Below are 17,561 nucleotides of genomic sequence, written 5' to 3'. Positions count from 1 at the left end.
GCTGGAAATGGAGATGAGCAACACTTTTCACTCTGTTTGAATCTTCCTTTTTCCTCCCTGCACCCAAAACCTCATCTTTCTTCTTGGATTTAGAGGTGTTTTTAATCAATGGCAAAGAATAGTAAAGACCTACATTCACTGTGACAAGACCTACTCCTCATTGGTGCTGGTGACAGAGGCCAGCAGCAGGACATCTCTGATGTATTTTCCTACTCTTCCATCTCCTGTGACTGACACCAGTAGTGGAGTGACAGCGGTGATCCCAAGAGAAAATAGCAAGAGCAAACACTGATGCATGGGGCCCCAGGGGAGGTTCTTCAGAAATGCCTGCTGCCATTCTCAAAAGACTTGTCACATTGGTATCTTACAGCAAATATGTTTTACCTGTAAATGGGAGTTTGTCAAAGCTGAATGCAATCATAAGAAAAGAATTTGCTTCAATTCCCAAATGAATTTAATTATTTAAAGAAATGTCAATATTTTAAAAGTGGATTTCTATGTTAGATTTTAGCCAGCTTATATATTTATGGAGGAGGGTAAAAATTAAAATTAACTGATTTGTTGACGTTTCCAAAAATCCTGACTATTAGTTCAAAAGAAGCTGTAACTTCTCAATTTTTTTTGTCTTGAACCAGTCTTTTCAATCTTGAAAAAAAAAAAAAATCTATCTGCAATTAAGAATTTTTTTCCTATTTCTTTTTTTTTTTTTTTAAAGAGCATAGCTCAGTTTGCCTTTAAGGGGCATTAAATGCTTGTCAAACTCTTACTCCTACTTCTTCTGAAATATCTTCATCATCAACCTACTGGAAATCCCAAATGCAGGCTTTGTATGCTTAAAAAGCACGTTCAGTGACAGGTGAGCTATGGTGCTGTTCAAGAGTCCAAGCTCAGGACCATCCTTGTTAAATTGACAGTGAAATGTGGTCTGTGATCAAAATTGTCAAGGTTGCCAAGATTATCAGTATTTGAAATGTCCCTATGTACCTTCTTGTCCTGGAGTTACACTGCTCAAAGTCTAGCCCTGACCCAGCAGCTTCAGCCTGTTGGCTCAGGGTCAGACTATTCCCAGGACGGTGAAGTCTCAGCAGGGCAAAGAACAGGATAACTAAACTGGGTGGGAAAAAAAAGAGCTGAAATCCCAAATTGCTGTTAGAGTCCTGACTCTGCAAGACCTTGTCATTCTCTTCGATCCTTTGCTGAGCTGCTTGCTGGAATGGCTGGAGGAGGGTCACAAAGGTTGCAGATGTCTGTCTTGGTGTTTACATGGTATTTAGTTGTGCACTTGCTTGTGTGTCGGTGCCACCTGATCTGTGAATCTGTTTGACCTACCAGAGAGTGGCTTTTATACCTCTTTCAAAACATGTGCAGCCTGAACAGATTCAGAGAAGGTCATTTTGCACATTCATCAAGCTGTATTTTTAAAAGCAGGCTGATGTTATGCTAAGCAATAAATATTGGTCCTACAGTCTTGGAGTTAGTTCCTTTTTGTCAATATAGAGTGAGACGATGGTTTTGGAGGAGTGTTACTTTAACACAGCACTTTTAAGTCAGACTTAAGGGGGGATCTTTTTTCACTACTTTGCTACTTTAATCTTGCCAATGAAATTGTGAGATGTTTGTATATTTTCCGATGTAGATCAAACTATGTAGCATTAAAATGTTGTTCCTTATACAGTTTATAGAATTACTGAGTGAAGTAAACAGTATCAGGTTTTCCTCAAGCCACTATAAATACACTAACAAAAGCAGGTTTTTTTGGTGGTGTGGACTGTACTTCACTAGTTGAACGTAGCTACACCAATGAACCTTTTTTAGTGTGCAGACTAACCATGTTTTCCTAGTCTGGGCAAATGCTAAGTACAGAAGGCTAAGTGACCCAGAATTGGGACCTAAGCTCTCAGACTGTCTTCCTGTTAATGGCTCAGTTCCTCTTTGAAGATAAATCCTATCTCTGGTATGCAGAAGTAGATTTGGTTTTGACACCGACTCTGGTGTGCTGCAGCCTGTTTGCTTTTCCCAAGGACACAAAGGACAATGTGGCCTCAATCACCATTCTGCTCCTTGCCCTCAGCGGCAAGTCAGTAAGAGCCATAGCATCCTCTTGGTTATCATTGCTGTTCATATATATGCTGTTATCAGGGTGAAAGTAGTGCTTTTCTTCATGTCAGTGGATTAAAAGAACGTTTCTGTCATCCCATGTCCAAAAGCAGACACAGATACTGAAGAGGTATACTTGAAAGAAAAGGGACTATATTAATTTCTCAATTAAAAAAATCAAATAGTGGAGAAATCTACCTCACCAGAGCCGCATTGGTATAGTGCTAGCAGTTAGGTGTAGGTGCAACAGATTCACTGAGAAAGGAGGATCACTGGCTGGTAGCTTGATGCTTTTAAGGTGTGCTGCAGCAGGTGTGCAGTATGACCGGTAATAGCTGTTCTGGAAATATGGCTTGCAGCATCCCACCAAAAAAGTGCTCTGAAGGAAATCAGGAGAGGTGGTGGAGCAGAAAAGCGATTAGAAGGGAGTAAGACTAAATGCAGCCTCCAGATGAAAACTGAAAATCTAATATGTGATCTTGATTGAATGAATGTGGCATAAGCTAACAAAATTAGTCTCTGCTTAACTTCCTAATGCGCTCTTGCATGGAGATCTTTGGTCAAAGGAGCTGCTGTAAAAATCTACCAGCACAGAAAGTAGCCTTAACAGAATAACCACTAGGGATTTGGGAACTTGTTTTGAGAAATGAGCACTGTTTGAAGGAAACAAATAGACTAGTGTAGTAATAAATAACATTAAGAAATTACTTTAAGAGAATGCTAAGTGCTTAAAAGTCAGGAAATGCCAGAACTAGTTTGTGAGAGCTATTGTAGTGCAGTTTGTTTCTAAAACAGTACAGTATCTTGTACACCTTTTACAACCTTCAGTACAAATGAATAATATCTTTTTGTTTGCTATTAATACTCTGTTTTCAGAGATGATTGAAGATATGGAAGGATAAGCAGCACAGGAAATATGACAGGGGCTTCCATTCCTTTAGCTGCAAGCTGTTGTGTACGTATTATAACTGATGCTTGAATTGACCCGTGCTGATCACGTAAACAAAACCAGGATGCACAAAGGAGTCTGTATAAATTCATAAAGTAGTTGAGTTCCCTTCCTTATCCTCCAAATCCCTTTGTATGCTTTTTGGGTTTTGATTAGGAGTACCTCAGGCTTTTTTGTTGTTTCCAGACATACATGCTGTTGGACAAAGAGACTGTATTGCTTAGGCTCTTAGAGAGCTCTTAGCTGTTGTTTAAACGTCCTGCAACTGTAGTAGGTGGCATAATTTACCACTTTTTTTCCAGCATAAGCACCTCTCTAGCAAAATGTAGTCATCCAGGCAGGTGTTTAAAGGCAAGGTTATGAGGGAGCAAACCCTGAGGTGTCAAGTTCTGCCAAAATTTCAAGAAAAAAAACCCAAGATCTATATAGATTCAGTACTTTGAAAGAGAATTAACGTACAGAAATCACTATGAAATAGTGAGGACCACAAACCTTTCTTAGGGCCTTCTGAGGACCCACTTTTAGGATGAGTTTGACTTAATCATAGAAGATAACATCTTACTCCATGTGCCCAGTATAACCAGCAGAACATCAATTTTTCTCTCACATGCTGTAGCTGATCCCTGAATACATGCTGAGACTGCAAAAAATGCTTTTGTAATCTCCAAGTTTCACATGTAGCCGTCTGACCAGCAGCCTCTGCCTGACTTTCCCAGCATGGAAGCAGGCAAGGCTGGGTAGCTATGGGTCCAGCACTGGAGAACCGGTTTCCAAAGGCAGGACTGCCTTGTTCGTCAGATGGGTTAACTGTGTTGTGACTCGATATCTCGGGAGTGCAGATTTTGCTGCACATTTTCATACATCTCTGTCCGGGCTGCGTGTGCCCGGGCACTCCTCACTGCTGCAGTGCTTTTCCTGGGAGCCGCAGGAATTTCTTGGTAAGACCAGGCGTGCCGAACTGCATCTGAAAGTTATTACCAGATGAGTAGAAAATGAAGTTCTTCTCAAGACGACTTCTGATTAACAGCATGGCCCAGTGGCAGATTAACAGCTGCCGGCATCCTTTTTCTGCAGGTGTCTGTCGATGGGGTCCAGGAGCCGCAAGTGGATGCTACCAAAGGACGCTGCCTGCGCCGGACTGTGAGCGTCCCCTCCGAGGGCCAGTTCCCCGAGTACCCGCCAGAGGGGGCCGCCAAACTAGGTAAGTGGAAACCTTGTCCTCCAGAAAGTGTTTTTAATTTATAGCTGCAAGCTGTATCAGAGGGCACAGCTTCCCAGGCAGCATCCTTGCAAAGGAACCTGCTGAGGTGGTAGTGGAGATCGGGTGGTGGTGGTGAAGATCGTGCAACCATAGCCTTGTTGGTAAATGCCTCCAGCAAAATGACTTCCAAACGCCAGGATTTAGCCAAACGTCAGTGTAGTTGTTAGGAGGTACCAGAGAAGCTGGGCTGTTGCTGCACACACGAAGGCTTGTAGATGTGCTTGTAAAATTACTAGACAGCCCTGGGATTTGCGACTGAACACAGGTCAGTAGGAATGCAGCTTTTGCAGATGGCTGTAAGTGGTTCCCGCTGGTTTTTAGAACTGTTAGGTGATTATGTTTTACTTCACTTTGAATCACTCTGAAATTTCCTTTGCTTCGTATTTTCATAACAAGTACCGGATAACAGGTTTTTCTATAACTTACCTCACGCCTGTTCAGGGTGCAGTTCCTGAAAGAACTAACCAACTGCCTGCTGCTGCTGGCTATAATTATACATGTTGAAATCTAAGGAAAGCAAAAGAAATGGCAGGTATTAAAAATAATAGACAAAAGCTTTGTTGCAGTAGTTTCCCAAGTCCAGATTTGGCCCAGTTCCCCCTCTTTATTCAACCTTACCTGTGGTTGCATAAAGAGCATCATTCCAACTCTTTCCAGAAGAAAGGAAAAGTGAAGGGAGGCAGCAACCACATGCAAGTGAATTCTTTCTATTCCCAGCCAATTAAAGAAGTTTTCATTGGCATAGACTGGTTGGATCTAAGAGCAATTTTCCCTTAGTCAGCTGTTAAAGATATCAATCCTAGGAGAGTGTGAGCTATGAGGAAAAAAGTAACATGCATCTATAAACAGTAAAGCAGCCTTGATAACATTGTTATCAAAGGGGAAGAACAGGTAAGGTGTTTTTTTGTTTCAGAGGCTCAGCTGTTGTTTTTATGCCAAAGAATTTTATTCTGTTAGTATATTGCACACAAATAATTAAAATCCCAGTCTTCTAGTTATTTAACACATTGCAACTGTAGTACTTATTTAATTTTATTTGCCCATACCACTAACTTTTCCCTATTTGCAGAAGGCAGTGAGGGTTCTTTTTTTGGATTTGTTTCAGTAGAAGACTGAAAAGAAACAGGGCAGGTTGAGGATTTAGGAGGGAAAACTGAAAAATACTTGGGGATGAGTGACATAAACAGAACCCCTGTTGGATTTTATTTTGCCATTTCAAATGCAGCTCTAAATGATCATCTCATTTTGTCATGTGAACAAATATTCTTGTTAGGAACTAAAACCAGTATTAAACATGTTTACACTGTGTTATAGGCAAAGTACTATAGGTGTGTGGCTAGCAAGATGAATGAAGAATCATATTGCAACCAGTCTGTGCTAGGCAATGCATATTATTTGCAGCTTTGCAATCTAGAAAGACATTTAAAATCTAGAATTTAAATGCCTTGTTTTTCTATACTATGTACAAAAAATATGTAGAAAAATTTCTAGACTTCACTGAGCATCTGAATAGCTGGAAATCCTGGTGTTATGTTTTTAAATGTAACCTTGTAACCTTCTTCATTTCTCTTCAATTGGCATACAGAATGGATGGCTGCTGTTTGGGTATATGGCTTACTATGTCTTTTGCTACAACTTTAGATGCATGTGACATCTTGTAACGTGCTACTTGATGTAAGCCTGACAAGAGTATATTAAAAGTACAAGAGAAACTCATATCCACATGGTCTTCTCCATATGAGAGGTGCAACTGTAGTGAATATAGATGTCACTAAGTGTGTAGCTAAAGGAAGTGGGCATGCAGTAGGAGGGGAAGAAGAAAGACATGAGCTGGAGAAAAATTGAGCAATGCCTATACTGTGAGCAAGGATGAGGGTAAGTGGGAGGGCAGGTTATATATCATCTGTAATTGCAGCACCCTAAGTAGTTCCCTTGTTTTCACATTCTGGGTAGAAATGTCTCTTATTGTAATTACAGAATTCCTGCTAATGGAAAAAAGTGAGTTGTTAGCAAGAGTGGGAATAGCTTTGTGTCAAGATATTGAGCCAGAAGACAAACCAGTGAAGGAAAGCATTGAACATCTTTATAAAGAAATGGATGGTAGCAGCCAGAGTGTATCACCAGCAATACAGATAACAACTGGACTAAAATAGCTTTGGAACGGACACCAAAAGCTGAAAAGTGCAGCAGAGGCAGCTAAAATATCTAGCAGAGAAATTGCTATGCAGAAGCGATAAGAATATCTAGCTTGTCCTAGGGAAGCGTGTGTGTAACATGGCAACAGCAGGCGTTGCATTTTATGATGATATCTGAAATTGCTACTTGCAGAAGAACTCCCTAGGGCTGGATCTAGTGCAGAGGTTAAGGCAAAGCAATGGCATTTGCTTTTTTCCCTAAGTAAGGTTGCCATACCTCTCTTGTGACTGATTTATTTATTTATGTAACAAAGAAAAAAGAGAAAGGAGAAAATCAGGTGATGGAACTCTTTTTCACCTGTAGCACTACAGTTATACTTTGTATGAAATGTCAAGAGTATCTTATGGGATCAATATTTTGTTAATGAAGCAACCAGAATCATGTGTGTTCTTGAGAGACTCTGCATAATCAGCAGTAGTACCCATTCTGCAAATGTTTGTGGCATTCGTTACAGCATTGTGCACACATCCTTGTAGCTCCACTTCTAGGAAGTGTGTGGGAGAGAAACTACCCACGTTACAGCTGAGAAGTTGAAGCAAGAGACGTATAACTCACCAAGGGTCAACATTAAGCCAAGTGTGCTTTACCCAAGGACTGTTGTAGTCATTCTTGCCGTCTTTCTCATTTTTACCCTTGCTGCAGGGTTGGCTCAGCTGTTCGTGAGGCAGCTGCTGAACCACCGTGGTTTACAGTCCCATGTACTAAGATAGACACCAATTTCCACATACTTTCAGTACAGTAAGCTGTAATTTGTGATGGTTCAGCAGCTGCTAGAAGAGCAGCTGAGCCGTCCCTTCTGTGCAGGCAGAAGCCATTGTGGGTCACCGTCAAATGAGAGCCAGAGGGGCAGACACAAATATACAACACAAGATAGAAAGTGACTTGTTTAAACAGTGAAAACTAATAACATCATTTAAAAACTGTACCTGCAGAGGTCACTCACCATCTACTGCTAGCTCAGGAGCTTGGCCCCTGTTTGCACACAGTGGAGAGGTTGTTTCTAATGTTGAAATTCTTAATTCTGACCTGGAAGGTACACTGTACACAGAGTTGTGTCAGCAAGCCATCCGTTAAATATATGCCAGGAAATTGCCTTGGTTTGTAATCTGTATCATTGTAGTAATACCTCTCTGTGAGTGAATAGGCACACTCTAAATATGTTATTCACTTGCTAGGATTTCATCCTGGCAACACTTTTTCAGAAGTGCTTCTATCCAGGGAAGCTGAAAATGTAGCTGTAATTTCTCCCTAACTCCATCTTGACAGCCTTTTTCCTTCTTAATAATAATTATGTTATTAAGTGTGATCCAGGCCCTGGAGACCAGCACCTAAATGTTCTAGAAAGAGGTAAGATGAAGAAAACTCAGGCTGGTCCATCTCTTGTACTTGCATCCATTTCTGCTTAAGATCCTGCTCTTTTTCTAACAGGTGTATATTTTCCTCTTACGGAGATTAAATCCTTTGTAAAGGACATTGTTTATAATGGCATATTGGAATTAGCCATTCATAAAGTAAAAGCATGATTCAAATTTCCACCATTCATGCTGTTTGACAGACTAGTAACAGTTATTGCTTCCTTTCCCAAAATAATCCTCTTCTCTCTTACTCTGCTTCCTTCTCACCACCTGCTCACACTAAATGAGAGTTGTTAAGGAGAAAGTTCCAATTCTGGCATTTGGGTGCATCTCTGTGGCATTAATAAGAGATTTTTTTGCCTGCATATGTGAAAATATCAGGAGGGATTGAAAGTAAGGAAATTGTTTGGATTTTGGGTTGGGGGGGGTAATTTATTTTTAAATTATTAGGCAAGAGCATCATCAGGAGGAGAGTTTGAGATTCTCTGATGCTTAGAAAGGTTTGTGTTGATGCAAATGGATTTTCTTTTTATATTTGGAGATGAAGTCATCTGAAAAGAAGACGACTGTTTCACTTGTTGAAACAGGTTAACCCTGTTTTTTCTCACTTACATCTATGACTACTGCTGAATATGAAGGCTCTTGAGAGAAGATTGCTGAAACCTTGATTCACTTGCACTGAGAAACCTTGTTTTATATCAAATCACTTGGTCTGATCAATGGGAAAACATAGTTTGTAGCCTCTACCCACAGTAAATGCTAGCATGCTTGCTGGTGGTTGCCTTCACTGATCTAATTGTTCTAAACGGTATTAACATGGCATGTAGATGAGGAGCTCTGGAGTAATGGTTGTGCAATACAAACAAGAAGCCAAAGGTGAGAGGAGGCAGGGACTTCTTAAAGTATCTTTGCTGCAGATAAAAGTGTCTGAAACCACACAATTAAAGCAGCTTTTTTTTTTATTTCCTTTTTTTTGTTTGTTTTCTTTTTTTTTCCACATACCCACACACCCCACGCATGCCCCCAATATGCTTCAGTTTCTTGGATGGAGAGAGACTAGCCACCAAGACTGAGGACAACTTCAGTAAGAAAGCCTTACACCTTTACACCTTTTAGGAGCTTCTACCCAATCAGCTCTCTGTGTGTCAATGTCTGTTCACCCTTATATAGCTCTCTAGCTCATCTTTCAGACTGTTGTGCTGGAGTCATCTTCGCTTCATCAGAGAACCACTTGGTCTTTACTGTCTCAGCCCTCTTTGTAGAGCATTAATAGCAGTTACTCAGCTGCTGATTCCCATCTCGGCTCTGCAGCTGTTCTCCCCATCCTTTGGCACAGTTGCATCCATGCAACCTACTGTTATCATCCATTCTTCCTCCTCAGGAGGAATCTCCTATGCCCTGATGAGTTGCCATTCTCTGAGTGTCTCTATAAAGATTGCCTTTGTGACCACTAACATGGCAATGGAAGAGCAGTCATGCTACCATCCTGTGCTCAGCCCTGCTGACAGACTGGGAATACTGGGTCCAGTGTTGCTCCACCACTTGAAGAAGGATGTTAAGAATCTGGAGACAGTCCAGCAGAGATCTGCCAAGGTCATTTTGTTCAGAAGTATGTGACCCATGAGAAGAGGCTGAGAGAACTGGGCTTGTTTAGGCTGAAAAAAAAAACCAAAACAAACAGGCTAAGAGCTTGATCTGATAGCCTGTGGCTACTTGAGAGTTAGCAGCAGTGAAGCGAAACCTTTCTCAGTAGTGGTAGATGACAAAACAAGGGGGAGTGGCCACAAATTGCATTTTGGGAGATTCAGATTGAGAGATTAAGAGAAAATTTGGCACCAGGAGGGTAGTGCAGCACTGAAACAGGTTTCTCAGCAAGGTTGTACAAACTTCATCCTTCAAGGCTTTCATGGCTCAGCAGGACAAAGCCACAGCTGACCTTACTGGGTGTTGGCAAGGCCCTACTCTGGGTGAAAAACAGGACTAGATAACCTCCAGGAGTTTCTTAGAACCAGTGTTTCACTGGTACTCTCTTTTACTTTCTATCCCTTTTTGGCTTTCTTCTCCTAGCATGTGTGCATCTGCCTGCTCTCATAAAGAAACTGTAACTTGTCTCATGCAGAGACATCTCTGATTGTTTTCAGGCTGTTATTTGAATGAAGTCCCTCCCTATCTCCAATAATTTGTGTCTCCTGGCCAACAAATACGGAATTTGAGAGAGAGAGAGAGAGAGAGAGAGAGAGAGAAAGGTCTCAGAGGTACTAAGTTCCTATAACTTTCATAAAAATGCATAGTGATCATACAGGAAGGAGACTGGACAACATCTGATGAAAAAAAGTATTGCAGTGTGTGCTGTGGTTGAGAGATAAGCACTAAAATGCAAACAGACAGGAAGTTAGGTACCCTTAGTTTCCTGATCACACAGCTGTTGTATAGTGGGCACCTGATCTGGAGTTCTAGCTTGGGTGGAAAATCACCCAAGTTGGATTTTTTCAAACCTGACTTTCCTCAAGTTAAGCACGTAAGTGAGAGGGCTGAGTTTAAAAGCAACTGCAGCTATCACTACCTTTTTCAGAAAGACTGAGGCTGCTAAAATTGGTTTTAGACCTCTTAACAACTTCAAGAGTATACTTTAGAGCTAATAAATAAAATATATCTTCTGTACTGTGCTGAACTACATGTACAATTTTGAAATTTGGTGAAGATGGAATTTTGCGCTTGAAACGTTACTTTAATTTCCTGATCCTCTGGCTTAGTTGCACTGTTGACAGATTTTAATTTTAGTGATCGGCCTGTTTGTGTTCCCTCAAGCTCATTTTTTCAGTAAAAATCCCACTGAATTCAGAAAATTCTCTGATCACACAAACAAGGGAAGCAGTGATAAAAATGAAGCACTAATCTGTTTTGGTGCCAGACCTGTACTGCATTGCTATCAGGTGACCAGTTAGCTGTGCAGCAATCCTGCCTCCGTACTGTTTTAAAAGGTTATGTCCAGAGGCTTAGAAATGAAGTGAGCAACAGAAGATTAGTGAAGTGACATATGGTTTCATTGCTGCCTGATATGTATGTCTTACAAAAGTTACTGCAAGCTGCTGCTGAGCCCTCCTACGTGGGGATGATTGCACCAAGAAAATACACAGCCCATGCTCTTCCTTCAGGTAGACACTTGGCAGACATTAGCTAAAAAGGTTTCTGTCTAGGGTTATTTCAATAACTGTTGTTTCTAATACAAGGTTGTTTGCAAGTAAAACAGTCAAAGCTGAGCCTTGCTTTCTGTATATTCCAGTTGGAATGAGTACTTGGTGATGAAAGAATAAATAAATTTACTCTGTGCTCACCACATAGTTATGATCCTTGTGTGCTAAGGTTTAGGATGAATACCTGAAAAGGGTTACTACTTTAAGAGGAAGGCAGGGAGAGGGAGACAGTCTGTTTTGGAAGAGAGATTGATTGTGACCTGGTCAATGAAAAAATCTGCAATGCACCAATCTTCACATACTTAGTACAGATTTATTTAGAAAGATGCAGGAATTTGAAATAATGGACTTCCTGTAACTTGTAACAAAACTGTGTGCTGAAAAGAGGGTTGTCCCTTTACTTTCCACCACCTGACTTTGTCTACAAAGAATATCTGTTAGAAAGTGAGGATGAAAAACTGCAGTTTACAGCTCCCTGTATCTCAGCTGTAGGGATTTATGATGTGTCTTGATGAAATAATTTTCCCCATAGCAATGTCTACTTTTTCACCATGTTGCTATCTGCAAAATATCCATCTGCTGTCAACTATTATGCGTGGCAGTGATGCAAAATAGGGCTTTGGGTTTAGCCCTCAAATTGAGGGGTGTGTTATATAGCAGTATCTCTGGCAGGAAGATGGATTCAGATGTGCTGACTTTACTTGTTTGCAGCTTTTTGGGTTTGTCTGCTTTGGGCTTGCACCAGCGTGTTTGTATATACATGCACAAAGATACATTTGAGAGAGATTCACATCTTTTTTGCAGACTCCAGAGTCTGAAGGATCAGATGCATTACTGTCCATTGTCTTTTTTAAGTTAGCAACCCTCTGTGTGTGGTTTGAGAATTATTTTTTTTTTTCTTTTTGACCTCTAAGTGCTTTGTACCAAAAATTGAAAGGCCCCCCCAGCAGCTGAAAGGTGATACTCTAATGAGATCAGTGCAGAAAGCACCTTCCTGCACTTGTGTGGTTTCGTGCTGCTCGGCAGTGGCCAAAGATCTGGCCATGTTTCTGTAGGTTGGAGGTGTATGCTGCGTACTTCTACACCGCAGTTCAGCCCTGACCTGACAGTGCTGTCAGAGCCCATGCATGGGAGCCTTTTCTGGGCTGAGATCTGTAGCCTTTGGCTCACCTAATAGCACAAATGAGGGTTTGCTAAAGGCTTTATGCTTTGCCTGCTTCACTGTCTAGTGCATTGGGTCATGATCTCCTAGTGCTGTGACTGTTGGGTATGGTTAGTAGGGATTATAGCTACATTGAGGTCAATTGAATTTCTAAAACTTTACCTGTCTTTAGATGTCATTGTTTACCCATTATGTTCTTTTCCAAAATGCAAATACATGCAAACTGTGAGTTGCATTTTTAAAAATCCCCTGTGAAATACATCTGGGTTTGGGCACCATTAAAGAACCAGAGGGCTACACAGGGAAACACCTACTGTGTGAAAAGTGTCTTGCTATCTTCTTCATCCACAAAAGAGGTTAGGAAACTTTGAGAAAAGCCCTGCAGTAATCTGAAATTTGGACTATGTACAGTGCAATTTGCTTGCCTTGGAAGGATGAACAATTTAGACAACTCTGCTTGAAATTAAAACAACTCCAGGGAGGCTAGATGTAACAAACAGGATGGCTGGATCTCAGTGACATTCCCCCTGGGCAATTGGAGTTATTTGTATACAGAAAATTGCCAAGCTGCTATCTCTTCTTCTATAATGCAAGAGAAGCCAAAGGATTTTGTTTTGTTCTGAATGCTGCTGAAACTTTATTCCCTTGGACACAGATCATATGTGCTGAAAGCCAAGTTTTGTCATGAAGCAAATTTTATCTGTTTAGATCTTAAAACCTCTTTGTAGAGCAGAGATTAACAGGGGTATGAACACATAATCTTAATTTTCTAGTATTGACATGTAATCCATTAGGGGGTTTTTTCCCCCCTTGGAAATGTATTAGTACATCCCTGCCCACTACTTCCAGCACACACAAAAAATAGCTTTAGAGATTTTAAATTTTTGTTATATGAGCCTAAAGAACATTTTATAAGCAGAACATGTTGTGCAATGTGGTAACTGCTAAGAACAGGTAGCTCTCAGACCATCTGGGGCAGATTTCTTGACTGTGTTCTAAACAAACCTCAGTTTATTATGAAGGAATCTATCATCTTCCTTAGTTTTCTTAACAACAACAAGAGAAAGTTATTTATGAAATTCTTTAGTGAAATCTACCTTAAATCATGCATGAACTTACTGTGGATTGCTAAATTTTGTAAGTTCTCTTTTATAGTTGTTTGATCTTGTGGCAAAAAGTAATTACGCTTCACCCAACCATGTATACTTACTTGCCTTTTTTCCTTCAGTAACAACCAGCTTAACACTTAATAGAAAATTAACCTTCTTTCCTACAGCCTGAATTTCCTTAAGTCTTGTCTGGAGTTAATTTGAACCGCTGAACTAAATTTAAATAGGTCAGTGTTATTAAATCTAGTTCAGACTTTGGTATTAGTTACAGAACTGGTTGCTGATCAGTTTATTGCTTTAGCGTAAATTGATACTCAACAATGCAAATATTTATCAAATTGGATTAAGTGCATCTAGTTTGAAAGTTTGTATGAAATTAAATATACAAAGTTCTCGTCACTGTACAGGGGTATGCACATTCCCACCTCCCTGCTTCACCACCCTCTTTGGTGCAGGTTCTATCACATGCCTGCCAGGTGAATTGATTTGACTTCATGCAGCAAAATCATGTTCACATAAGTGTTGTGTTACATGTTCCAAATAACCCTGCAGCCATGTGGTGGCTCCAACACAAAGAAGGTGAGAGCCTGTTGCTTAAGGACAGTAGGAGAGCCAAATTGTTTCCACTTCTGTGCTCACCCCTAGTAGCAGCCTGGAGTTATAGTAGGGTGAATGTAATATGAAGTTGCTGTTAGCTTTGATCTAGCCAGTACACTTACAGTAACAGCAGAGCCAAGGCAGCAGAGATTTGAACAAAGGCTGTGCAAGATTTTCAGAAGAGCTTGTGTAACTTCTGCCACCACTAAAGTCTGTGCTCTCACATTTTTAAAGCTACTGTTACTTGAACTACTTCTGGTATGTCTTTGTGCATTGCAGTTAGGGCTCACAGTTGCAGTATAGTTATGCCTTGCTTTTGAAAACTATTTCATTAGGGTTGCACATTTTTCTGTTAAAGGCACAGCCTTAAGTTCTTTATCTCATGTTAGCTATGCATACATTGTGTTACAAGTTCATCCACTTCTGTAGCATTCATGTGTTTCTGTAATCTTTTTATAGTCCAGACTTCAAAACCAGAAAAATACAAACACAATATTTGATGGACGAGCCTGTACAAAGAGTGGGAAAAAGATGGAGTCCTGGAGGACCATTCAGATCATGCTTCCAGGAACTTTAAATAAATAGATTTGTTTTAAATAGGTGCACCATGCTAAGTAGTAAAACCATACCTTTTTTTTTTTATTTTAATGAAGCTTGGGATTGTCACTTCTGCTGTTTTTTTTTTTTCCCCCTTGGTTTTGTGTTGTTTCTAGGAGGTTTGAGCCAGTTTCTTCTTCTGTCATACCTCTCCCTTCCTCCAGTGTGCTTTCTCCATGCCGTATTTTGTTGGATGTTCTCATAACAAGCAAATATAGACAAGCAGGGTTTCCTGGTATTGTACTATAATAATTGGTGAGCTGCCCTGTATCTTATCTCTAGAGTGCTGAAAACCCGTGAATCCTTGTATTTTTGTTTTGGCATTATGGATTGTTGTTGTGGCCTTTGGCACACTGTGTCCATCTGTGCGTCTGAGCTGTCCATGCCGAAATGTCTCTGAAGATACTCCATGAAAGGCTCTTGGATATCTGCATATAAAGTGCTGAAGAACTTTTTTGTCATTGCTGAATCCAGCATCCTAGAATCCAAAGTTTTTGGGGATATTCTTCCCTTTAGTCAGTTCTGGTTGGGGATAGTGGAACTTGCTAAGAAAGCTATAATGGGGCAAGAAATACATTGTCAGTTACATATCAGTTTTTTTCATGCAAGACCTCACGAGATTTGTTTTTCATGAGGCAATAATATTCTTACATCTTCAAAATAGTTTATGAACGTGAGGTAATTAATCTCCACAGTACCTCTGGCAAGTAGACAAGTAGAATTTTTTTAAAAAATAAAAGAAGTTTTCAGTATTTCCTTTGCTACCTTGTGATATTTACGCTTCACTGGGGCAGTGACACACCTCCTGTGGGTGAGCTACTTTTTATCGATGCATAAATAGAAAGGCTCATAATATATGAGGTGACTTAGGTATTAAATTAGACTTATTCAAGCACATACTGAATATTTTGCTAACCTGCTACCCCTTTTGTAAGTGATCACTCTTTCATAGCACAAGGGGAGGAAAGAATTATAACTGATTTTTATCTGCAAAACAGACAAAAGTGTTTCAGCAGCACAGCAGAGAGATAATTTACTTAAAAGAAAAGTAATAAAGCCACAGAGGAAAAGAAGGCTGTTGAACTCTGCTGGAGTTCATCAGAAACTCTTCTAACAGGCACCTCTGTGTCGCAAGCAAATCCCCAATTCCCAAAGGAAGCCTTGGAGATGGAGAGGACTATATGTTCTAGCAGTGATTAGTGTCCATTAAGATTCAACTCAGTGTCCAGTAAAGTGCTTTTGGCTAATAATTCTTGATGCATATTTGAGACTGCTCTATCTTGTGCATTATCCAGTGAAAAAAATGAAGGGTTTCTCTGCTTTTTTTTTTTTTTTTTTTTAACTACAAATATTTCCTTGACTAGCAACCTTTGCTTCAGCAAGTTGAATGTAGTTTAGGTGAGAATCTGAACATTGAAAACTCCAGTCATCTGAGTTGTTCCTCACTGATGGTCTTTTCCTGCTTGTATGTGGGTAAAATGGTAGCAGAAAAGTCTAGAGCAGTGGTCAACCAACCTAGATATACCAGTGTTGTACAAATAACAAATGCTTTGCTTTTGCAGTCATCTTTGTTACCCTATGGCTGCAGGTGGTGTTGGGGATTGCTGGACTAAAGGCTGAGAAACCTTAATGGAGCCTCCAGAGACTGATCGCTTTTGATCATTGTTGGATTAGTGCAGTGGTCTTGCCTTGACAGGGAGGGTAATGTGTTAAGCATTCCACCCTACAGCAAACAGGAAGGATTTAAGGAGACTGTTGGATTTCAGAGACTCAGAATTTTGGAATAGATCTTTTATTCCTGCTCCTGGTAAAGCATGCGGTAATGGGTTGACTGTGGCCAGCTCCTGGCTGCCCACCCAGCCACCCTCACCTCCTTCCTCAACAGCACGGGTGCAGAAAATAAGATGAATAAGCTTGTGGGTTGAGACAACAACAGGGAAACCACTTACCAATCACCATCGCAGCAAACAACACTTGACTTGGGGAAAACTAATTTATTTATTGACAATTCAAATAAGCGTGGAGGAGCAAAACTTAAACCACCACCTTCCTCCACCCCTTTTTCCAACTTCATGCCTTCATTCCTGACCCCTCGACCACCCTGTGCCAGGGTCTGTTGGCACCAGCTAGAACCAGCATGGGGAGCCACAACCTTTGATCACAGAAAGCTTCTGAAAGCCCCTGGCATGGGTACCTTGGAGGCATATTACAAAAGTATAAATTTATTCAGATTATCAGTGCTCTAAGATGTTAGAAAACCTAATGATGCTTCTTAGTTTTTAAATTAATTTCAGAGTCCTTTGCATCAGACTTAAGTATGGAAATGTTGCTGTATACAGTCAACTGGTTTTCTAGATAAATTAATCTAGAATATGCTGGATATATGAAGAGAATACTTATTAAAACATTTTTCTAGTAGCTTCTTTCCCTGCATAATCTGGCATTTAAAAATCTTCTGCTAGCTGATCGTTCCCATACATATTTCTAATTTTAAGCAGTTCAGATAGGTTATAGGAAGATAGACATTAAGTTAACATCTTTAATTGTAAATGATTTATATTAAGAGAAATGGATTTACATTTCAAATTTAGATTATTTTTTTTTTTAAGTTCCAACTCTGTTATTTTCTTTTTATCTATTCTGCTCCAATGCTTCTGCTCTGCTAATAGGTTTCTTCAGCAGCCACCTCCAGAGTCAGAAGCTGTAAATGTGCCTGGTCTGAGCAGAGGCAGTGGAGCTGGCCAGGAATTAGTTAATTCACTGCACTGACATTTTTCTTGAGATACTGGGAGGCAACCTCCTGTTCTTCCAATTCAACCGGACTTTTTTAATGAGTAGAATCTTACATTTGTCAGAAGATTGGTTATTTGAACAAAAGTCACATGGTAATATTATCAGGGGATTTTTTTATAATCGTTATTCATTGTCACAGTCTTTTGGAAACAACTTTTATTTCTGGACTGCACAAATTGAATTTCAAATTCCTAAAAGTGCATAGATTTCTAGAATACTTCAGAGTACTAGTATGGTTTGCCTCCCCCCCT

General features: G+C 40.2%; 1 protein-coding gene across 5 annotated transcripts in view; it reads left to right on the top strand.

The window, feature by feature from the left end:
- RASAL2 (RAS protein activator like 2) overlaps positions 1-17,561 on the top strand; it is a 145,854-nt gene that overhangs the window by 48,478 nt on the left and 79,815 nt on the right. For all 5 annotated transcript variants that reach the window (XM_026853509.1, XM_026853508.1, XM_026853507.1 and 2 more), the window contains exon 3: positions 4,121-4,247. In XM_026853509.1, the coding sequence (XP_026709310.1) occupies positions 4,121-4,247 (127 nt within the window). The remainder of the gene's footprint in view (positions 1-4,120; positions 4,248-17,561) is intronic.

This window comes from Athene cunicularia (genome assembly GCF_003259725.1).
Source record: "Athene cunicularia isolate RWA chromosome 8 unlocalized genomic scaffold, athCun1 chr8_part1, whole genome shotgun sequence".
Classification (NCBI taxonomy): Eukaryota; Metazoa; Chordata; class Aves; order Strigiformes; family Strigidae; genus Athene; species Athene cunicularia.
The sequence above is the reverse complement of the archived record's forward strand: the minus strand, read 5'-3'. Positions and strand labels throughout refer to the sequence as shown.